Genomic DNA, 24,942 nt, shown 5'->3' on the forward strand with positions numbered 1-24,942 from the left:
TAGGCTAATGGTTTGACATTTTGGGAGATCCCCATTGTTCCTATGTGTGTGAGATGACTTCAATAGTCATTATAACAACTTAGACAGTATTTTATCTGAGGGACACCAGCAAAATTTATTTGATGACATGTGGCAGTATATTCACTTTCTCACTGAGAGTCAGATAAGAAACATGATAGGCTACCTCTACAGCAGCTGGGTAGGCTTAACTTAGCAGAAAGACTGGTAAAGTTGGCTAGCCTGGCTTAATTTGTCCACATGTGATGAAGCACAAGCATATCTCACTGTCATTAACACATTGTATCTTGTCAGTTAAATTCCTATAATAAAGAAGTTTAGAGTAAGCAAGTAGCTATGCCTAAGCAAGCACGGCCCTATCCAAGTAGTTTACAAGTTGGTTGGTTTTTGTATTAAACAGAGATGTAACCTGTTGATCAGTGAATGTTACATGTGTTTGTAACCGGTTCTCGCCACCTTTGGACTGAGTTAGGCTAGCAAAAATTGCTGAACTAATTTAAAAACCAGTCCTTCATGGCATGTTCTCATCAAGTGTTGTCAAGCAGGCGCACAAGTGTTATTCTCAAACCCCTTTATTCAATTAAGTGTCATATTGGTCCATATGAATTTAGTTGTTCAATTGCAGTGAGGCTGTTTATTAGTCTCCAAACTTTACTACACAGTAAAGTGATGCATGTTTCACTGTATTATCAATTTATCAAAGTTATGTAGGCTAATGGTTCAAGACGTGTGCTAAAACTTGTGAATTTGTGGACTTAATTTCTTTTTTCCCCCTTTCTTTTAAGTGGTGATTCAGTCCGGCCATATGATAGTGTCGTATTTCCCCTCCTTCCCTCCCTCGCTCTCTCTCAGCTCTCTCTCCGCCCATCAGTGTATTGGCAGCGTGAGGCGCGCGGCGCACAGCGTGGACTTGGAGATGTCTTGGCAGGATTACGCACGCCGACAAGATCAACGCGACAGCCTCTTTTAGTCGGACAGGACACTTTCAAGCCAGACTGGACAGACTTTTAATCATTCGGCAAACATTAATTATCCCGGTTTCCCTCAAGGCGATTTTCTTATCTTTTCTTGAGAGACTCTGAGGAACAAGCAGCGAGTCTGTGTGACTTTTCCACCACCCCCTCCTCTTAGACCCGGGTCACAGTGACTATAGAGGAATGGGACCGATGTAAGCAGCTGGTGGGAAGGAAAACAGACTCTACAGAGCAACAGTTTTTTTTTTCCAGCGATCACTAAAAGAGAGAGGATGATCCCGCCGGCCAACATGATCCAGGACGAAAGTGGGGGCAAAGAGGACGAACGGGACCAGAATGAGACACCGAAATCCCCAACGGCGAACGCCAGCCAGCAGGAAACCAAGGTAAGACTGCTCTGTTATTATTCTTTATTTACCACCAGTACATACACTACGAGATCGCACTGCCCAACTCTTATTAGCTACATAGAGCAGCTAAGCAAACTTCTAAAAACATGACAATAACATCCGACTCAACAGGGATCAGCTACACACAACAACATTCATTTAAACTCTGTCAGAGTCTGATCAGCCTTTTAAAACCAGCCTCAGCAGTCGTATAGGCTACCTGCTGCACTGATTGACTAACAACGATATCAGATGTACAAAACACGAGCACAACACGCTGTAAGTGCCATTAAGAGTCACCACAGACTCATTCTCGGTACAACACAGCACCCTCAGTGTAAATACCAGTGCAATAACATCATGCCATTGTACCATTTAAGAAAATAACCTTTAAATGAAGATGATATCAGTTTAAACTCATCAAGTATCACTGTTACTCTTCATATATATTTCTTATCTTTAACAGAAAGGTGTTTTATTTGTCTAGGAAAGACTAAAACCATGTGCAAGATCACAAAACTGGAATTATTTAACGTACGAATAATGTGGATGTAGAAGCTTTTTAAGCTCTGGATTTGCCTGTAAACAAAATCCATGGTGTGCTATAGTGGCAAAGGAAACAATATGGTGATGTTGTTATTATCATGGAAATATTAATAAAAAAAGTGGCATAAGGGTTTGTACTTTCTACTTGTGGCTGATATAGAAAAGTAGGCTGTGTGACAGAGATCCACAGCTGCCTCAGGCGTTTTGCCATCTATGTGGGTCACATGGTGCCCAGACTACTACAATTAGCAGTAAAATATTGGACGAGTCATCACGGTAGTGGATGGCTTCAGTGGCTCTCCTCTCTTCTCTCCAGAGCTCTTGCAAAGGACAGATGAGACTCAAACTTTCTCTATTTGACTTTTGCAGTCATGTAATCAGTCCTCGGTCCCAGGTTTGTCCGTCGCAGCAGAGATGACACAGATGATTTCCTCTGTTTCTGCATTATGTCTTTTAAGGCCTGAGCATGTGAGCTCCTACTTTGGCATGTGTAGTTCGAGAAAACTCCTGGCTGACGTTTCACATAGTACTGAAGCTTGTGCCGAACAGCCACTGTCGCTTCCAAAATCAGAGGCAGAACAGCTCAGAGAAACAAAAAAAGATGATTTAATAAAGTGTTTTTAGACTGGATAAATAGGCCCAGCTCCTTAATTAGCTGAAAGAGTATACTACCGTTAAGTAAAGCTGTGTTTGTGTTTTTATTCCTCCTTTAAGAATACTGTGAGGCCTGAACATCACAAGCGCAAGGTGAGCCTAAACTCTTGTGCAAACTGTAGAGTACTGCTCATTTAAGTCCATCGCAACAGCATATACCTGCATGTACGAGCTGTTCAACATTACAGCTTCTACTGTTTATAAATGATCACTCAGTTCTATCAATGCCACACAAGGTGAAAAACCATCAGGGCCCATAATTGAAGAAGGCACTCTTTATTTCTGGGGCTGCATCAGTAAGCATATTTATTCATTTACTATGATTTGATATGTTATCTGTAAGCAATAACTGTTTTGTTTTGTTTTGCATTTCCCTGCCCAGCCACCATTAACCCTACCAGCTTCCTGAACGAACACATCTCTTATAGATTTGTGTCATCAAACACAGCATGAGCTCCTGGATGCATGCACGCATTTCCCCACTTTGCTCATTTTACGATAACTATATTTATAAAGACTGCTTTGTAATATAAAACCATTTTACATGATAAGGGTAGTATACTTCATCATCACACCATTTATAGATAAATACAATGCTCCACGAATTGACAGGGAAAAATTAATGTGTCAAATTTAGTTTGTCACAACCGGCTGTGTTTGTATTATTATTATGTCTTTAACGCAAATTGTATTTTCAGGGTATCTAAAAGCAATGCAATTGAAGAGCTGCAATAGGTTGTGGGAAAATGTATGAGGTCTTTATGTTCATGTCCGTGTGTGAAGCAGTGTGTACGTGGGTGGTAATGGCAGAGAAAAGGGTCTAAATTGATTGTTCCCCAAGTGACCCCGTGGAGCTGATTGATCTTCACCATGCCAAAGCTGCAACAATAAGCACTCTAAACAATTTACTCAGGCATGTTTGCCAAAACTATTAACAGCAAACGATAATGTTAATTCTCCTTAGTGTATAGGATTAGTTTAAGTCCAGGATTTCAGGAGAATCTCTCCCCCTCAGGATCGGTGGATGTGGACGGTGTCTGTGTGTACATAGCTGTTACTTCATGGCAAACAAACTTCACAGAGGACGACTCAACCTTGAGCGACCAGCAGGAACAACAGTTAATCCCCACAGGTGTTTGCCTGTTTACAGTTCTACATTCAGGCCTGTACTATAACAGATATGAGGGATCATTAGGAATCCTTCCCTTCCTCCTTCAATCACAGACCTACAGCTACACACACCAGCCAGAAACCAGAAACCAGAAACCATAAAATCACATTTCAGTTGCTCGGGCATCCTTCATTATGTGTGTGAGCTCAGAATTGGGTGCGTTTCACAGGGGAGGACGTACACACTGAGAGGTTAAATGAGGAGTTGTCACTATGGAGTATTATGAATAGCTTTACTGTAAAATAGGAGGCTAATGAGATTGATAGAGGCTGCGGCCAGAAACGACGGCACAGCTTGTGAGAAATGGTGTTGATATAATGCATGAGCCTAACCTGGAAATCACATTATCCTCCAGGTAGGGAACCTCGAAGATTTTCCACTAAGCAGTAATAAGTTCCCTCTAGCTATGGTCTTTTTTTTTTTTTTTTTAAATCGGACATCAGACAATGAGACATTTGCTTTAAGGTTTTAGAGGCTTTGTAAGTCAGTGATTTATTTGGTTTATTGCAGGAATTGATTTATTTCACGTCCCACTTTTCTCTCTCCTCTGTCTTTCTTTCTTTTCATTCTATCTTTGACTTTTTTCTCTCCCTCGCTCCAGTTTTCCTCAACTATTTCTCTCTCTTTGCAGCTGCAGAGACTCAAACGTTCCTTGTCCTTCAAGACCAAGAGCATCCGCAGCAAGAGCGCCGACAACTTCTTCCGCACCAGCAACGACAACAAGACGGAGCTGCTCTCCGATGTGAGCAGCAGCACGGGCCATCTCTGCAACATCGGGATGGCCCCGCCACACACCACCAACCACCCCATCCCTCCGGTCCCTCCGGCCATCCCCTGCGCTCCTCCTCCCACATCGCGCTCCCAGTCACGCAACCCGCTGCAGGTGGACTCTGCGGGACACTGCTTTATGGAGCACATCTTCAAGAAGCCCACCTTCTGTGACGTCTGCAACCACATGATCGTAGGTATGGTAACGACACCTCAGCCCTTCATTAGTGTGCTCAGAATATCAAACAAAGCACAAAAGACAAAGGACAAATCTGTGACACAGCAATAATAAACTGTGCAATCATAACATTTAGGTTATTCTTTACATTACTACACCTTCATTTGTTTATGTTTTAAGACCAGGATATCAGGTGAAACCTTTCTTACATCAGAGTTAAAATTAGATGGTGATACATTATAATATGCAGATATGCAAACAGCAGATAGCGTTTCCTACAGTGCTTACCTTTGTTTTTGCATTATGAACGCAATGCCATTATGCAGTGAGAATAGTTTGCACAGCATTCACATACACACACACACAGTATAATGTCAGACATACAGACAGTTGGGCACCTGACACTGAGTATCCAACCTGACCTGCTGACATGTGACTGAAGTATCTCGGTCCTCCACACTGAGCCCATCCCTCCATCTGTCCACTGAGGTGCCAGGTAGTCAAAATCACCCATGCCAGCACCTCGGCCTGATCTCCCCTCGCCAGATGTTTTTGGTTTCTCTGGCTGCTCCCTTCCTTGTTAACCGTCAGTACTGAGGGACCACTAAGTATTACTATCCCAGGGCCTCTGCACCATGATAATGACGAAGGCTGTCCACGCCATCTGCTCAACAAGCCCCTGATATCAAGTTTGGTAGCAGATAAAAGACGTCAGACTGGTGGGAACGTGCTGTAGGTGGCTCAAAATATGCGCATGTAAACAAGCACATGTATAACCAGAGTTAAATCACCAAAAAGGGGTCACACATAGACAGAGATTTTTCACCAAACTCCTCTCAGCACGGCAGAGTTTCATAGCATCTCTCAGCTCATTGTTTTTGCTTTAATAGCCTGCAACTTTACAGTTGTGGTTGACTTTCATCTTTTTCCCAGCTGGAGGATGCAGCTGCTTTCAGACTAAAGAATCCGTGCAGTACTGGCCTGCACCAAACGACAGATAGACACCGTTAGCAACGAGCATTTAGCAGCTAACAGATATTTCCCTTTAGGATTTGATAAAGATCAAAAACAGATTACCGGTAAAAGAGAGTGAATACTTTACATTACATTTGCAATCATCTCTTAATGTTGCTCCACAACAGCTGGATTAGCAAAAATAAACAGCTGTTTACAAACCAGTTTGCTATTTCAACAGGTGATAATATGTTTTAATAGAGTTTACAAGCGATTTCCACGTACGGCCCCAAAGTGGCCAGGAAATCTGTAAATGCAGGTTTAATGTCAGCTGGTTTAATATGTTCTCCTCCACAACTTAACAGCACTGAGCAGCCAGACAAACACCGTACCACAGGTATCATAGGAATTTTAAATGATTTCTGACACAGTCTTCTCATAAGGATACATCAGATCCATCTACAAACATTTCAGCGTCATCAAAAAGCGTCCTGGCTTCAAATGCAAAACCACTACAGTAAAGCTGAACTTTTAATTCCACCATGAAATTAATTTACACGTTTATGACCATTATTGCTCACCCTGGTCGGTTTTATGTGACTTGGCCACTGAAGCACGTCCAGTGGCCAAAGCACTGAGTGGCCCTCTGGTGGTCCGCTGCTAATGAAAGTGTGATGTCAGGTCTGTCTGGCCCTGAGATGGGTGCTTTGCCCCCCGGTGCACTCGAGAAAAAAGATGCTGCCCTCTTCTTCATTTGTCCTGTTTTAATGAGAACATGGCACAGTCAGCAGAAAAAGGAGAGAGAGACAGAGTGGAGGGTGGTTCTCTCTCTCTCTCTCTGCACAAGTGTCTGTATGTGTGTATAATGAGATGCAATAGTGCTGTCAAAGTCTGACAGTGTGTGTGTGTGTAGTGAAATTTCTACTTGTTTGGTGAATTGAAATGGTGCAGGGATTGTTCTGTGAGATTAATTAAGGTGCAGACAGTTGTGCAGACAGTGTGAATTGGAAAACACTTGATTGAAATCCACATTTGTAGTTTTCTGTGCACAAAATCACTGTTACATGATCAGTATAGATCCCCATCCATGCTTTTGTTAGTCTCATCAAGAAAACAACATGTTTTTTAACTTAATGAATCCACAAGTTAACTGAGTTGTAAAATACATCAAGGTGTGACAGAAACATACAATGAGTATATAGGAAGAATTAGGAAAGGTGTACTAATGCATCAGTTTTACTTCAACGATCAATCTTTTAATGAGTTTCACAGTTTTTGACTGTGAACAGATGAATACCAATATCTTGATTTTGCAAAAAGCAGACTGGAAATATAACACCCACTTTCATCCTACAGAGGATCCTTTATTATATAAAAGTCTGTACAAATTGAATGTGTCATCCATTATAAAAAAGAAAAGGTTGGATTATATTATAGTGCTGCTTGAGTCATCCATTAGCTTTACTAGATGAAGGCTGTGTAAACTACATTAGTAAATAATGGATAGAGCCGTAAACACATTACCATGTTTCTGGAGGCGTTCATTTGTTTTTTTTGTGTGTGTTTTTAAAATCCTTGTACCGTATATAAAAGAATACATATTGTGTTCAGGTGATGTGACCGATTGTAACTCAACATCAAAATAATAAAAACAGACAAACACTGAAACCTACATTACACTTAAAACATCTACTAGTCTGGGCTGACATGGGTTGAGTCTATTGACTTTCTTTCCCCACAGATCCACCTTCAATGTATCCAGTCAATTCAGCACCTTTCAATTATTTAATAAATTTACCTCAAATGAATTGATTTCACTTAATTAATATAAGTGAATTTCCCAGTGGTTTAATTTATAAAAAATATCATTGAGTCAAATTAAGTTAATTCAATTCGATCTTATTCAGTAATTTTAATTATTTACTCATTTATAATTTATTTCACCGATGCATTCCACTGAGTTAATTTAATATAATTAGGAGGGCATGGTTGAAACCAAATATTCACGAACAGAATATCACTGTCTATCACTGTCTCTATAAAAAGCCTTTATAGGTTAGACGGTCATTTATTTATCATTTCATATTATTTATTTATTTATTTATTTACTCTCATTCCTGAGATGCTGCACTCCTCCCTGTGTATCACACTTTGTTTTTTTTCAGGACGTTATCACATGTTTGAGTTACATAGTAAATGTCACCACACATGTGCATTGTTTCGGGATACCAGTGGTTTTTTAACAAGACTGATTGTTACTAACTACTGACAGCCAACACTGTCGGTTGTGTCTTGAAAGTATCCCACACATCTGTTACAAAAATGCATCAGTCCGGGAAAAGTTTAAGGAGAGTGAACATTTCTTTCTTACAAGTAGCTATTTTTAGACATGTGAGGTTGATGTCAGTCTGCTGGACTTTGGTCCCAACTGAAATATCCCCAAAAACTATTTGATGAATTGGCACAAAATTTTGTTCAGACATCCATCATTCCCAGACGATGAATCCTACAGACTTAAGTGATGAGACTGCGATGACCTTAGTGGTCCTCTGACTTTTCCTCACACGCCACCATGAGTTTGTGGTTTTGTGTGACTGGCTTTCTGCGGGGACTGCGTCAGAATTTCAATTCAAGTTTGTGGCAGAGAATTTCAGATAAAACATTTTTGCATTTTTATTTCTAAGAAGAATTTAATGCGACATCAGAGCACAGAACTACAGCTGATTTTAGATAACCCCTGATTACAAATGGATACACAAAAAAATAGCATTATGTATTCAAGGACTTATTTCCTTCATTTCCCAGAGGTGCAAATGGTGGAAGAAACTAATTAAAGTCTGCAAATAAACCAGAGAGATCTGCACAGGTCAGTGTTTTGGAGGAGCTTAAGAAGAAGCAAAGTTGGAGCAGTGATTGTCACGATGAAGGCTAGCTGCATAGGAAAACAGGAGACGTGTTTGTAAGATCAGCACGTTGATGGATTAGTCAGTGTATGGATCTTGTAAAGACAGCGCGTAGCGTCAGTAGGAAGACGGAAGAAGGAAATAGAGGATGTGAGACTGTGGGAAAGGAAGAAGAAGATATGGGAAATGGCAGGAATCTCTTCTGTGATGCAAATGAATAATAGACTAACAATAACAGACTACAAGACAGAGTAGCCAAGAAAAATGAAATGCCAGAGAGAGCAACACTGTTATTCACGTTCCCCACAGCTGTAATGGCTTAAGGCCTTGGACACTTCTGAGGAAAAACACACACACATACACACACACACACACACACACACACACACACACACACACACACACACACACACACACACACACACACACACACACTACAGCATCATCACCTAGCTATTTCCAAAGACAAAGTCAGCATCTTGTATCTTCCTGCTAAGACACAGCGGTGTGTTGATGTTTAAGCTGTTACAAGTTAACATGGAGGCATCTCATTCCTCTTCCATGTTGGAATGAGTCAGCTCAAACAAGTCTACAGTATCAACAACAGCTTTACACGGACTACACTATTTGCTTCTCGGTCCCATGCATCTGAAGAGACAGATAAAAGTTTGAACCAGGGTGGCTTAAAGACACCGAAGAGAAATCCTCTACTGAATGAGAATGACACTCAAAGTGCTCATTAAGCAGCATCATCAGTTGACCTGATTTCAAGTGACCTAAAAAATGTGTGCAGATTGTGTTCACTGCATCTGTTTCTGCTGCTGCTGCTGCTGCTGCTGCTGCTGTTGTTGTTGCTGTTGTCGTCTATGGCTGACCAGCAGAGAGGATTCAGGCCAGGATCACATTTCTCCCAGTTTCCGTCTCAGTGTAAACCAGCTCTGGCAGGTCAGCCAAGCAACACAAGAGCTTTAAAAATGGGGTGGGTGGGGGGTGGGGGGATGGGGGGGCATCCAGTTTTCCAGACATTACTGAGTTTCACTGCTGTCCAGCTCCAGATAGCTGTGACATCGTGTCACATTGCAGCACGTGAAGAGCAAACAGAGATTCTTTTCCACCCTGTTGGTTGAGTAAACTGAGAAGCTTTGTACCTTTAAGCACACGGTATCTTGTGTTTGCCGTCTTGTTCGGGGGGGATCAGGTGTTCTGCTTGGTTTCATTTTTACAGTGCAGCATTACCTTTGCTTACTGAACCTCCCCAACCTGCCTGTCAAACTGAATATGCTGCATTTTGAGGCTAATCTGGACTGAAATGCTCTCTGTATACTTCTGTGATGATACCTGGATTGGTCAAATCATCACCTCTACAGTATTACGCACCCTTCTGCACTTCACGCCCACTGAAGTGGATCGATAATTCCTTTGCATACTTTCATTCACACACACATGGGCGGTGCGGAGCAGACCATGGCACGTGATCATTGATTAATCAATAAAGAGCTGGAAGCACATCGCTGTCAGACTACAACTAAAAACAGCACTGGGATTTGGTAACAGTGTCCTCTCTTGTTAATGTGGAACAGCTGTCAAATGATACACCGCTGCTGGCTCTAAGTGGTGGCTTTTGTCGTCCCATGTATGACACATATGGGTTTCAAGGTAATTTGTCTTCTCAGGAACCCGAAACCTGCTTTCATCTTCTCTGGGGATTATGCCGACTTTTATCATTTGACACATCAATTCCACTTGAAAACAAGAGATTAAGAATTTACATTTTCATAGCTGGTTATCAATGTATCTTCTAAGTTCAGTTTTTGCTTCAGATTGTGTTCAGATTTGATGTTTAAACTAAATCTCAGTGGAGCAGAGATTGGACTCAATTTTCAGGATCTTTTTTTGGCCCTGAGTAGGAATGTCACACAAGATGTTTCACAGTCTATAGGAGTAATGTGAGAATCTTTTAAATCTTTTAAAACTTTGACAGATAAGCAAAGTTGAGCTATTCACCTGCTAAGTAACTACTTTCTTAATGATCAAGTCCACATTTACTTAATTACTCCGCTTTATCTTCTATACCTAATTAACACACACTTATGCCTATTCATCTCTTGCCCTTTTGTTGTCTTTCTTTTAGCCTTATAAACACAAACTCTCAATGATCATCATTAAAAACTGAGCTGTCACACCATGTAAGCTTTACTCTCTGCCAACACTTCTCTCCTTTATGATTTCACATCTCCATCCCAAACAAAACAATCATTGTCATTTTCCTTCTCTATCATCTACAGTATCTGCCTCTCCATTGTATTTTTCAAAGGTTATTAATTTGCTATTCATGCGCAAACACTCATTTCCAGCGACAGTGAGTCACGCGTTAAAAAGTGAGGGTTGAGCTGCACTAAGACAGAAGTTTGAGATTACATGGTGATGATAGCACAGGCTCACATACAGTTGGTTTGGTCCGGGTTATTTTGATTGATTCGCTCAATTTTGTCCATGTTACTGTAAAATATTCAACATGTATTTTTTTTTTAATGGCTGGGAAAGGCTCCATAAACTCTGTCTTATAAATAATAAATAAATGAATGAGATGGAGGCCAGTTCTTGACAAAGCAGATTTGAACCTGTTGCCTCTTTTTCTGTGTGTGTGTGTCTCAGGTACCACTGCCAAACATGTGGTGTTCTTGGCGGGAAACACAGCAAAACACGGCCTGCGATGCAAAGCCTGCAAGATGAGTCTGCACCACAAATGTGAGAACGGAGTGGGACAGCAGCGCTGCATGGGCAAACTGGTAAGCACAACATGGAAAGATACAAGTCATGATATGATATACGTAGGTTCAAAAACCAATGAGATGGCACCACTGCGGCATCCTGAGAAAACACAACCTTCTTGCATTTGAAAACTTTATAATTTACTGTAATATCAGACTCGTTTTTAAATGTCTTCATAACTGTGTATCATCCCTGTTTTCTGCATTGATAAAAAGACGCTGTAGCTCAAGCCGAGTAAACACACGAGCCTCCCACAATGGCGACTGCATTGTCCCCAAGTGTACAACATCATTTGGACAGTCTGCCTTTTCAATAAAAGGGGTTAACCTATGGAACACTTTACCCACTCACCTGAAACTGGAGACTGACACAAACTCGTTTAACAGAGGACTAAAAGCATGGTTAAAAGCAAAACAACAATGCTCACATGTATAAATATGGACTTTTTTATTGTTACTATTTTTACTGTTACGATCATGATTCTGTTTACTCAATCTCCTCTCGTTGATCTTGTGCTCTGTATTTTTTAGTTTGCTACTGTCATGATGTAGTGTCATGCACTTGGTTTTATCTCATACTGTTGATAATATGTTCTGTATTTTTAGATTAGCCGCCTATGGACTGGTGTTGAAAATTAGCACTTGTGCTAAACACACTCAAGCAAAGCATCTGGTCTGTCCACTGGAACAGTCTTAATGTATTTGTGATGTCCATATCAAATAAATAAACATAACATAACATAGGTGGCACATTCTCCATTTAGCTGTCAACAGTTTGGGAGACTCCGATATAGTAGATAATTGCGAACAACCAAAACAGACATGTTGGAGTTGGCTGTCTGACCATTTCCCACCAGAATGTGCTTATTCAGAAATCACACTCTACGTGTGAGTGTGCCGGTACATCTGTGACCAACATCCGTCCTCGTCATCATCCTCATGATCGTTATATCATCGCTCTGTCGGCCTTTGTGTTAGATAATGGTAATGCAGCACACCATTTACAAAAACGCCGACCTCCACCTCACCTCTGTCAAGTTCTGCCATGTTGCAGTCAGCATATACCATTAAGTCAGGAGGATCAATATGATGCAACACTGATGCAGCTTCATAACCACTACTGAAGGTCTGTTTTATTTTGTGTTTGACATTTCACACAAGTCAAGTCTTGGTTTTTGTAGAGTTAACTTTTTTAACTAAAATGTTGTCTTGTCTTTCGATGTCAACAATATGTCATGTTTACATCCGTCCTCTGTCGCTCACCCTGAGGTTTCTCCCGTTATTTTTCCCTGATAAGGATTTTCTTTTGTTTTGATGTTTTGTCATTGTTGTGTCTTCACCATGGGGAAAGAAAGTTCTTCATGAACATAGTCATAGTTTTGGTTAATGACATTAAGCTTAAAAGGAAACTACTCTGGTCAATTGTAAAATATTTATTCTTTTTTTTTTTTGGAAAAGATTATTATTATTCCTCTATCTATATATTCTCTGTTTTATACAAGTTACTTCTTTTCTAATTAGCTCAAAATCATTAAGTTCATACTGATTGATCAGTTTCAACTAAACTTAAAAGTTGTTGTAAAAAGCTAGAGCAAAACTTCCATGTGAAAAATGATTTATTTAATAAGATAGTATCATCTATATGACTCTTAGCTTTATTACGTCAGAAATTAGTAGTGATGAGCACACAGTCATCAACCTTAAAATGATTATTGTCTGTTGTGTCCCCCCAGAACACACTTTCTGAGGGTCCGTCCTCATTGTTTGGAATTGATAGTTTAGAGTTTGGGCTATGATGATATTCACAATCATCACAGCTGAAGACCTGCTGCATTGTAATGAAACCATTTGGTTGTGGAGCTGGACTGTTGGGGTGGGCAGGCTGTCTTGTTTTAATGTTTTTTTTTTTTTTTACTGGAGAAGGATCGCTCACTAGTAAAACCAAGAGCCAGGGTACAGTCATCTCCTCGATAACAGTTCAGAAAACTGGCAGTCAGGACTGAACTGTTGCTCTTTAGTCATTCATACACACATCCCACACGTGACAGGTCGTGTTAAGTGTGATTTTCTATCTTTTCTAACTTGACTACACCTCACTTAAGAAAATTTGCCTGGAATCAGTTGAAGATATCGAAGTACATCTTCAAAAAAAAAAAAGTGGTTTCAGTCATCAAGAAGAAAGGGAACTGACGTCTTATGGAAATATTATGGACATGATACCAACAGCACAGGCCCCCTTTTTCTCCTTTCCCTTTGTGACGTCTTTCCACTAGATGCCTGAGGGATGAGGCCTGAAGATATGATCGGCTCTCAGGAGTGGAAAATGAGGTTGAGAGGTCATGCATAAAAAGGGAAGTTTCCCCAGTGGAGTACAGCTCTAAATTCGACTTACTCTAAACTTGGACACTTCTGCAGCCAAGCTTGTTTCTGTTGGCTTGAGAACCCTTAAGCTAAGAAATCAAGTTACCTCATGATCTGCATCTTCAGAGTGTCTTCGTTTGTTCAGTAAGTTTCTGAACTTCCTGACACAGTGATACTCTTGCAGATGTAGTTGAAAAATCAGTGGTAATGAACATGTAAGCTCTCAGCTATTTGGTTACATAACCTAACTTCATTTGTATTTATTGCGTCAGATAGCTGAGTTATGCTCTGAGAGAGAACCGACGTTTATAATTGTTGGTTTTGGCAAAAAACAGTTGTAACATATTAGCGTTAAAGATACAGTTTTAATGTTTTTATCAGTTCTACCAGATACTCTACCAGTTGTTCAAGTTATCTAGAAACACTGTGTTATTTACAGTGAATCAAAAATACTTTTTTTTCTCTCTTACAGTACCAACAGTTTGCAGGTACAGTACGTCGGTGTCTTTGCTGAACAAAGCTGAGCACTGACTGGAAAAGATTTATTCTCTCCTCCTAGCATATGGTTTGTTATTCAGTCTCAACAACAACAACTCCAGTCTAATTAAAGTTTCTGGGAGACCTGCCAGTTTGGATCAAACATGATTAATAATCAATATGTGTCAGTTAATATGTGAGTCAGTGCTTGAAACTCACCCTCTTACACCCTCAGTCAGCAGCAGATTTGAGTTGTACTACAGTGCTTGAACTACATATTGAACCAGATCTGCTGCAGTGACACAGTTCGACTAATTCAGAGTCTTACTCACGATAAATAAGATAATTCACTTAGGTTTGGACGAGCAGTGCTTCTTTTCATTCACACACAATCAATAGCAGGTGTCCTCAGTTCCTCCCGGACATGTAGCTCATATTCTGACCACTACATCATTTTACTCCATCTTTCTTCCATGTTTCCTTGGTGCCCTCTCTAGACAAGCGGTTATTCAAAAGAATGCAGCCTTGAGCGCTGTGGTTTAGAAAGTCAGACCTGACTCGTGACACTGCTTTCAGCGACTGAAAGAGATAAGATCACAACATTGGTATGCTCTGCCCCAGAATTAAAAAACAAAACAAAAAACTTCAGCCCTTTTCTTACTTTTCTTATTGTCTGATTTGCCTGTATGATCAAATCAGTGCCTCCCAAAACAGAAAATGAGCCAACACAATGACACCTTTACTAGCTCTAACTCAAGTATCTGCTGTAATTTATTAAACAGTCTTAACAATGTTACACCCAGCTAACACAGAAATAACACACCCTTAACCATGGAAGATCATAATAAATGACAAATGACTACTGGCTACTGAGATTAGAGTTTGTTTGTGTCTACATCTCCACTTGTTTCAGTGTGTACAGAATAAAGCTGACTGTTGCATAAAGATAGGGCAGACCAGCCCAGTGAGGCTGAGGTGCTGTGTGTCAGTAAAGTCTGTATGCACACTGACAACAGAGGGTTTTGTTTTAAAGCTCACCTGTACTTGGCTATAACCTTGTGCAGGCAGGAAGGGTGTCTGTGCAAAACATCTGCGCATGAATAAATTATTCAAGTGCTGTGCTGTTCTCATCATGACTTTAGATGAATATATAAACTGCGACAGAGAGGCTTCAATGACTTTTACTATACTTTTAACTATATCTGGAATCAGTGCTGCTGCAACATCACTGTAGTAAATGTATTCGCTGACAGTGACGGTGACAGGTTTCTTTAGTTTGCAGCCAAAATGACAAAAAACAAACAAAAAGTTTGCTCTTTTAACCTTTTCCTTAATGAGGTTGCCCCTGAAAGTCTGACCTGTCAGTTCTTGCAGGTTGCTCATTGTGGCCGACTCATGATGAGAAGTTTTAAACGAAGAAACAAGTGGGAACTGCTTAACCAGCTGTGGCCTAAATACACAATATGTAAACAAACATAAAGATATCCAGTATCTCATCTCATCAGTAAATGGCTGCACAGTGGTTATTTGGGACGTTTGAGGACTCACAAACATGGAGAAATGCTAAAATAAATGTAAAAAAGTGAATATATACTGTACAGTTATCCACTGTGCCTTGGGTGATATAATGCCTTCAGTGACTGTGGGGAATTTCAATCTCCTGACTTTCTTCTGTGCTTAAGACGGATTCAGCACTGATGGGGAAGTATTGATCGGTTAGCACGCAGGCAGGTAATGGAGAAAGAAATGATAAATGTTTCAAGGTCCTGGGAAATGCAAGGACATGACAGGCAGATGAATTAAGCCCCAGACTTTAAGAACAGTTTTTATAGTCAGGTGATAGCAGGCAAGCCACATTCTCTACTCCTGCTTGTTTGGATTTCAACATAACAAATCATTTATTATTAGTTTATGACAGTCATGCTTCAACTGCCATTGTTATATTTTTCATTAAAAAATGTATGTGCTAATATTCAACTTTAATTGAGTGGAACTAATGTTGCACCTCTGCTGCGGGGTAGTGAAGTATTGAGTGTGGACTGAGTCTGACAGCTCCTTCAGCATCTGCGTCTCCTGCTGTGTAACTCTCAAGCTATCCAGACCAGCAGTCATGCAATTGTTTTTCACATCCTCACCTTTTTTTTCATGGCAGTTAGTTAGTTACACTGTGATTATACTACATGATGCATGTTTCTCTCTCCTCTGCACTGAATCACACTGAATAACTTACATTAGGCCTATAAATTGCTTTATACATTGAAGGCTGTGCATATGTTCTTGGTAAATAATATTTTGGTAATATTTGATTCTGATTGAGGCATCAAACAATGTATTTGTGTCTTTTTAAACAGGATCATTACCCATCCCCCCATGGGCAGATACTGTAGGTGCCAATTAACGTAGCTAGCTGCAGTTTTGTGTTCTGGTAACCACAGACAGGGTTGTGCAGTTCACATCTTTAATTAGGACAGAAACACAAACAGCTGAAGTGTCAATTCTCAAGTTGGGTTTACATGGCACATATGACAGCACTGATCAGTATTATACTAATATAATAATGCAGTAAAAAAACAACAACATGTAATTACTAGCAAATTGTAACCGCAATTATTGATCATCTGTATATTTATAGGATATAAAAAAAATAAAAATAAAAATAAAAAAGCCCACTGGAACATACAGTATTTATTCTATTAATATGGGATCATTTATTAATTCTCATATTGCTGTGTCAGCATAGTTTATAAATATCTTAAAGCAGATTAACAACACAACTAAGAAGGCTAAGGATTTATGCTTATAGGAGCCTCTCACTAAATTACCTTTGTAATCATCAGCATAAATTGAATATTTGATTTTTTATTTGTACTAATCACTCCCTCATGAAGGAAGCTAGGCAGTTAAAACGTGGCACAAAACTGGCCGCTAATTTGCACACATTTTAATGCACATCTAAGGTGTCATCTTGTACCTTGGGGTGAAATATCTCTTGGTTTGCTGTAATGCCTGGTGTGCAGTATGGCAGAGCTTAAATCTCGACAATGTCAGTTGTGTTCAGAAATGTCTGATTAAATAGAGTTATGTGCAGTATGTCAGTGTCAGGGTGCTGTGCTGCCTGCAGTGCTGCATATTGATTTGTCTCTAATGTCTGTCCCCCCCACCCCCACCCCCCGCCCCTTCCCTCTCTCTGTATTCCCCTCTCGCCAGCCAAAAGGCTTTCGGCGGTACTACAGCTCCCCATTACTGATCCAGGAACAGTATGGCTGCATCAAAGAAGTTATGCCCATCGGTGAGCAGCTCACATCTCCATAATAAGTTCAGTTCTGGGTGGGATCGGATGCTCTTCAGCAAAAACTTAACTCCACTCTCCCAGAAACAACTTTTCCACTTAAGCTGTTTTACAATATTTACCTATGTGGTTTTGTAGTGTTGTAAATGACCACTTGGCTTTCACAAGAGCTTTACGTTTGTCTGTCATCACCTTTCATTATGTCTTGTATATATCGTCCTTTTTTCCAAAGCCTGTGGCAATAAGGTGGACCCTGTATATGAGGCCTTGAGGTTTGGGACATCTCTGGCACAAAAGGCCAAGAGGGCCAGTGGCTCTGAGTCTCCACACAGAAACTCGGTAAGAAAATGCATCATGTCGAGTCATGTTTGTTTTTACCCTGTTGACCCTGTGTTTAGATATTTGAAATATAAATCAATTTGTACTCATTGAGGGTTGTTTATACTATTCCACCTCAGTTTTTACTTTAGCCACACTACACACTAGTACATGATTCCAGTTTAGTTCAGGTATTATGCTTGTTATCATTTGTCCCACGAAGCTGATCGTCAAAATAGATATGGCAACAGTAGGACTGTAAACACTACCAATAAAGGCAGTCTGGTCCAGGCACTCAGGACGGGAGATGTCAGTACTAATGCTCATGTTACAGCTCTAAAGATGGACCGGACTGATTGGAGGGCTACAGTCTTTTCCAGCCTCCTTTTCCATCTGTGTGTAACTCAAAGGCAAATCTGTGTTTCATAGCTTATCACTTCTAATGTAAGCTAAACTGTATAAGCAGTCTGGACATGAGCCTCCGTATGATGACATCTGAAAGCTGTTGGGCCATCCTGTCCCGTCCTGGGCAGCTGTTAGTGAATGGGTGTGTGTGTATGTGTCAGTGGAGACTCACAGAGGCAATGTAATCTCAACAGGGGTTATGCTAATAGTTTCCACATGCAGACGTAGAATCAGTGTGTTTGCTACGCTACAGATTTCTCTCAAAAACAGCTGGTTTCTCTGTGAAAGAGGGTGCGTTTTAGAAAGCTTCAAACCACACACCTCCATCTGTTTGTCTTAATCACTTTTCCTATCAGTTTTTCTAACCATCTATCTCCCTTTGTCCATATCTATATCTCTTGATATCTCTCCTTCTCTATTAAAGACCCAGAGATTAGTCTGAATCCATTTTAAAAACAACAACAACAAAAATAGGCAAGAAACTCTTGGTCCCCTGTTCCCTGTATGATGGTAAATCTTTGTATTTGGGGTCGTTGGTTGGACAAAACAAAACATTTAAAGACATTCTTGACTCTGGAAGACTGGGATGGAAATTTTTTCTGACGTAAATAGACAGAAAAATGAAATGACTGATAGATTTTCTTTATCTAACGTACCTAATCTCTGCAGACTAGTGACTTGGATAAGGTTCCAGAGGAAGTGGTGGCTCACAGCAGCAGGCAGGAGCTGTCAAGAAAACACAGCGATGATGGTGAGTATTTGATATGGTACACTGTGTGCATCTGGATCAAAGCCATGTAGCTGCAGTGGGAAAAAATACTATTGCTATTGCTCTTCCCACAAATGAGTCTGAGAAGGTTGCAACATCAAATTCTGCTCTTATGAACCATCAAATAAGGTTTGTCACTATTTTCCACTGAGTTGAATTTGTTCTCTTTGCTCTGTTTGACCCTGCTTTAGAGTAACCCGTAGAAAAGACTCACAGGAACGTGTGGATCCATGTTTTTCTTTTCTCTCTCTTTTTTAATCTTGCATTGGGTGTAGCTCTTGATATAATTGTGCTAGGGGTTTTCTGCTGCACAATAGCCTCTGTAGTGAAGGGCAAGGCACTGACCCTTTACAATTCAATGTATTATTCACTCTGAGCAGTGAAGAAGTGGAGGGGACTAGGTAGTCTCAGAAAGTGCTAGAACGCTGCTGAAATACAGTATTTACTGCAGAACAACCTGACCCACGTTGAATTTTAACTTTTTGGCCCATGCTACGTCTTCACCACCAGCCTGCTCTCGTTTCTGGACAGCATTCAGGTTTATGGAAGGAAAAAGCAGCCAAGGTCAATGATAAAGTATCACAAATTGTGTTTTGGTGGCATCTTTGATTTGTTGCCACCATCACTTCCTATAGTTGCAGACAAGATAAGATCATAATCCGAGTTGATTGCTCTGACTTCGTCTAGACCCATTTCATTGACAGCAATGACCACATCATCTTTCAACCTTGTCACACTTGTGTCACACACTCAACTGATGTGACAGCTTTCCCAACTCTTTTCCTGGCAAAGATGTTAGTGTATATTTGTGTCCAACATGGAACGTGATGATGATAAATGGTTTATTTTTTGTGTTTTTTCAGTCTTCACAGTCATTGAGAACGGGACAGAGCATTACCATCAGCCAGAGGGAAAAACAGATGATTTGCAAGTAAGAAACTTATCAATCAATTGTTTCACAATATAGTGACAGTATAGAGTCACAGTATAGTGCTGCATAGACCTAATGCTGATGACTGAATGTGCACATTTGTTAGATGCCTGAGGAGTACAACAGCAATATATTGTCATTTACTCTCAAACTAAAACTAAATGCAGAGGAAATCAATTGATGATGCTCAACTGTGTTGGATTTGCAGAAAAATTATTTTCATTTCTACAATATGTAGCTTTACAAACCACTTGACTGTAAGGCATTCATTCTGTCAAAAGACTGTGTTTGACAAAACTCTAATCTCAGTGAATTTCAACTGCCAAAAAACCTTTTATCTATGAGCTGTCTTTTCTTAAGAGCAAAGCAACCATCTAGTTTTTCTTTTATCAACAGCCCTGAAGAGTCAGTTATTTAAACAGTTGTTGACAAGGTTATGAAATTCTTTAATCCAGCATAAAATCATGTGATCCTTCAAGTTAGGGTAAAACACAAACATCATCCTAATGTGAGGTAAAGACTTTTCACCTGAATACAGTAGATAATCTGCCACCACTATTCTAAATACAGTATAAAGGCTTTTAGTGAATGATAAACTACTGATTACCTAAAGATGAAAAAGAAAGTCAAGAGGAATGACAAACTTTAACTATGTTTTCTGCAATTTCACATGTTGGCAACTGCATTCGTGTTGCTGCAGAGTGTTGTTGTTATAATCCATATTATTGATGTATTCTGAAACTCTCTGAGGTCTGATTTTGTTCACTGACCAACTTCTGAACCCTGCGTGGTTACTCTGAGAACTGCTACCCAGCCAGTCCTGTCTGCGTCCATTAAGCATGCTGCACTTGGCCCCTCGCCTCTATCATTGCTGCTGAATTTCCCAGGACTTTTGAGGGAAAACTTCTCTTCCTGCTGTAACAAATCATACCCAGGCTGACATGACCACTGGCCTGCACTGATACGGAGAAGCCTTGGCCTTGATGTTTGGGTCTGCAGCTCTGGGATCCGTGCTGCTGTGACTTTTATTCTCTATGGTGCAGATAAAAATGCTGATGGTGCAAAAATTCATGCCAGAGATGGTAAAGGGTTAAATGTCTGTATATCTTATCACCCCGTGCATCTTTTCGGCCTCCATGCTGGGATGTGTGGAGATGTATCAACGTTCTTTGTACATATTTTCAAAGAGGAGCCATCTGTCATGTTTACTTTTATAGTTGAACATGTTTATCTCCATTGTCAACAGTGGAAAAAGAACCACAGATACTTGGACAAACAAAAATGAACAAATAACCATACAAGGCTCACACATGTGCACGTACACACACGCACACTTCTTCCCTCTTGCAATACAATCTAGCAGTCCAGCCATCCATTTCAGGGAAGAGACTAGAAATGCATTGTGTAGCGTTATCAGGCTGGACCGAGCACAGCTGGCAGCGGGCTGTTTGTCTGTCATTGGACGGGTCCATTAGCTCAGGCTGGCGGACAGACAGATGGAGACTCGGCAGGGTAATGAGCAGAGAAAAACGCTTGAAAACTGCTTCTTCACCAGAGAAGGGGCCTCCAATTTGAGATGAGAGGCTCACACGCTCAAATGGGAACACACACAGTCACACACACACACACGGGATCGCCATCTGTTCACAGTTTCCAGGTTTTGTGTTAAACTCCGAGATCAATTGACAGTGAAGTAGTCTGGTTCAGTCTGGTTGCTGAGATTGCTTTTTGCTTGAGCCCTCTATTTGGAAAGTGTGATCTTGCAAAGGTGGGGCTATTTTTGTTTGTTCACCTAAAGCAGCTCCTGTTATATTTCAAACATCTATTGGTTGTTCTGCTGCTACGAGCAAAAGCTCTTGTCACTGAACCATATTTAATGGAATGAAAATATTGGAAAATAGCACTGTCAGCCCTCACTGAACCAAGATTTGTGTTGGAGTTTGTGTTATTCTACAAAAATTAAAGGTCTTTTTATCACAGATTTTCAGTGTACAAAAAACACACAAACAGTATACTGTATTCAGTCTAATCCCAGGTGTGTTATTCTAAATTTTGACACCAAATGTTTCATTTTTACTGCAAGTGATTACTTTACTAGTCTAATAATCGGTATTGGTATCGACCCTGAAAAAACCACATGGGTCGATTCCTACTGTAATTATGTTCACATCAACATTTAAGGCAATATTATGTTAATAGCAGTGTTTACAAGTTGTTTTACAACCCCCAAGTGGACACAAAAGTAAATAACTGTAGGGCTAAAAGAATCCACATTGCTTTCTTTTTTTATGTTCCACTGCTGCATTGAAAACTCAGTTTCAAACAGGCTAGTATCTTGACAGTCCTGTCAGACACTTTTCCAGCATCAGTGCGCTCTCAAGGCCAGAGACAAGCTTTTAGTTAGCTGTAATGGATTGCCACAGCTTGATGTTGTTGTTTTCACCCAGAGGCCACAGAGGCTTTTTGCCTTGTGGCCACAGTTAACGCAACTCATCCATCAGCCACTTTGCCAGTCCAAGTGGGTGACATCGCGGGAGGCACAGAAGACCAAAAGCACTTTTACTCATTGCTATAAAGTGGCACAAAGAAGTTAAATACTACTATTGTCTTGCAGAAATAGCCATAACTGTGGCACCATGCATGAACAGGACAAATTCTCATAAAGAGGGATTTTGGAGGTGGCAGGATTACTGTAAAACTGGAGGTACTGGTGGCGAAACAGGAAAATGCACCCACCAGTTTTCTAAGCAGGTGTGAAGAGCGCCAGAATGGCAGCATACGAATCTCCTTGCTAATTGTGCTAACACCTCTTCAAGAACTTCCTCTCCACCCACAACCCTATGCAGTTTTAACTTCCTGAGTGTTCCTGAAAACCAGATCCCGCCTCATGTTGACGCTGGATTTACAGGAACAGATTGCAGAACAAGTGAAGCAGCTCCTCGGTCTATCAGTATACTGTAAACAAGAGCTTCTCTTGCTTATGTTGGGTATTTTAAGATTCAACTGTGAGAAAAGGGAGATGCAGAAAAGGTGTTTGTGGTTGTCGTTTTGAAAATCAAATCATCTGTGTGCTCCTGTGTCTCTGTTTTTGTTGTCTAGTTGGAGCAGAGCCAGCTACAGAAAGACATCCTCAAGCTCAACACCTATGTGGCCTTGTTCAATTTCACTGCCCAAGAGGGCCATGACCTGGAGATGAGGTCAGTATATACACACATGCACACACACGAGTCAATTTGATAAAGAAACCCTGCTGCACCACCCACTGTCATGACTCAATATAGCACCTGCCCTGGCCATGCAAATGAAACATGTTGCTGGCATCAAATAAAAAATCTGCATACCATTTTTAATAAACAATTTAATTCAACTTCAATTCAATTTAAATGTTAAGCCACCTGACTATTGAATGGATTTCATGGATATGGGACATGGGGTGTATTCTCTTTAATCTCTATCTATTCCTTATTGACTCTAAATTGTATTATATTGATCAGTTTCACAAGCATGCCATGCAGGCGCAGCAGCAATGAGAACAACTAAGCCTCGGTTTCAGTATCCTCTACCTTTTTTAATGTATGTCTATGTATTAAATGCATAGTGTACATATGGTGTTTTCATTTATCTGAGGTGTGTCAGTATCTTCTGTTGATGAGCTGTCTTCACCTATTCTTTCATGCCAGAAAATCAAGTCTCTTTATTAGTGGTTCCTGCCTCATCTGTTTCATAATCAGTGCGTTCGGAGTGGCACAGGTGAAGATAAACAAGAATAGATTTACAAAAGGAACTAATTAGTGTCCTCTTTTTAGTCATGGTCTTCAAAGATTTATTTCTCTGGAGTGGCCTCATTAATGGCACCTGTGTGCACACCGTGACAGTCTATAAATATCAGTCAATCATGTCTTCTTGAATTTATCCTGAGACTGAAGGAGAGTCCATTTATAGCTCCAATGGAGCCGTAATGAAATTGGCGATTTGAAAACCGTGTGAAAACTATTTGTGACAGGGAGCGGTTTGAAGTGATGAACCGACATTGAATCTGGAGGTTTATCGTCAGTTTCAGATCATTGTTGTTCTACCCACAACTTTCCAGTTTGGTTTCACACTTATCGCTCTTTTAGTGTTGTTTTCACTCACGGTGACAGGAAACTGTTTTTAGTATTAAAGCTACAGTACCAAATGATATTGCATGCACAGTTGGACCTTAGCTGGGACACAGAACTACAAGAGAATATAGGACATACAGTATATCAGAAGTGAAACATTGCATCATGAGAATTGCAGCAAAAAAGCTGTGTTTTCTCTTCTGTGTTTATGTGTGTAGGAAATATGGATTCCGGATACAGATTTCTGATTGGGCTGTGGTCAGAACTGCAACCTGATATAATTTAACTCATAGACGCACTATAGCATGTTTACAAACTCTAATTCTCAATTACAAAATTATAGTATGGACAATTATGATTCAAAATCAACACAACTCTATGCAGTCAAACTTGTCTTATTATCTCTGGTAATGTGAAACTCAGGCTGCAGATTGTTTCTCTACTTTACGTATGATTGATAGAGCGAGGGCCCTCAAGAATGAGAGAATTCATCATGAACAGTCCTTCAGCCTAAGTACCCATTTGTTCTTGGTTCTCACAGAAACCCTCAGAGGATTTAAGGCTATAAGAGCGCACTTGTTCTTCATTTCCTCTATACACAAACACATGCGCACACACACACTTTCCTCTCTCTCTTTGGTCAGAAAAAACTCAGCTTCACTTAAAATTCATTGGCTTCCTCCTCTAGGAACCCTGTCCACCTGCTCTACAGCACCAAAGCTCACCTAGCTTTGTTTCACTTTCTTTCTTCTCTTATGAAAGCTCACATCAATGCGTTTCTTCCCAGAGCCTTTCCTTAGGCAGTACTCAATACATCAAATATTGATACATAAAACATAACAAAGAAGAATCAAATCCTGAATGAAAGAGTTCAATTTGATCCGTTTTGTGTGTTTATTAATTTTCATGATTACTTTCAGCCATGTGGTTAATATGATGACGTTGAGGGATGCATCATAGATG

At 40.3% G+C, this 24,942-nt stretch overlaps 1 protein-coding gene across 4 annotated transcripts in view; it reads left to right on the plus strand.

The window, feature by feature from the left end:
- Positions 1–874: 874 nt before the first annotated feature.
- Positions 875–24,942, plus strand: part of stac (SH3 and cysteine rich domain) — a 29,668-nt gene continuing 5,600 nt past the window's right edge. The window contains exons 1-9 of one of the 4 annotated variants that reach the window (XM_085767146.1): positions 918–1,378; positions 2,642–2,674; positions 4,384–4,717; positions 11,211–11,344; positions 17,372–17,453; positions 17,686–17,792; positions 18,846–18,927; positions 19,809–19,876; positions 22,976–23,073. In XM_085767146.1, the coding sequence (XP_085623272.1) occupies positions 1,265–1,378; positions 2,642–2,674; positions 4,384–4,717; positions 11,211–11,344; positions 17,372–17,453; positions 17,686–17,792; positions 18,846–18,927; positions 19,809–19,876; positions 22,976–23,073 (1,052 nt within the window). In that variant the 5' untranslated portion in view covers positions 918–1,264. Of the gene's footprint in view, positions 1,379–2,641; positions 2,675–4,353; positions 4,718–11,210; positions 11,345–17,371; positions 17,454–17,685; positions 17,793–18,845; positions 18,928–19,808; positions 19,877–22,975; positions 23,074–24,942 lie in introns of all 4 variants that reach the window. The other 3 variants (XM_085767144.1, XM_085767147.1, XM_085767148.1) reach the window with 3 other exon arrangements.

Source organism: Trachurus japonicus, chromosome 22 (assembly GCF_045865225.1).
Source record: "Trachurus japonicus isolate A0001 chromosome 22, Traja_1.0".
Taxonomy (NCBI): Eukaryota; Metazoa; Chordata; class Actinopteri; order Carangiformes; family Carangidae; genus Trachurus; species Trachurus japonicus.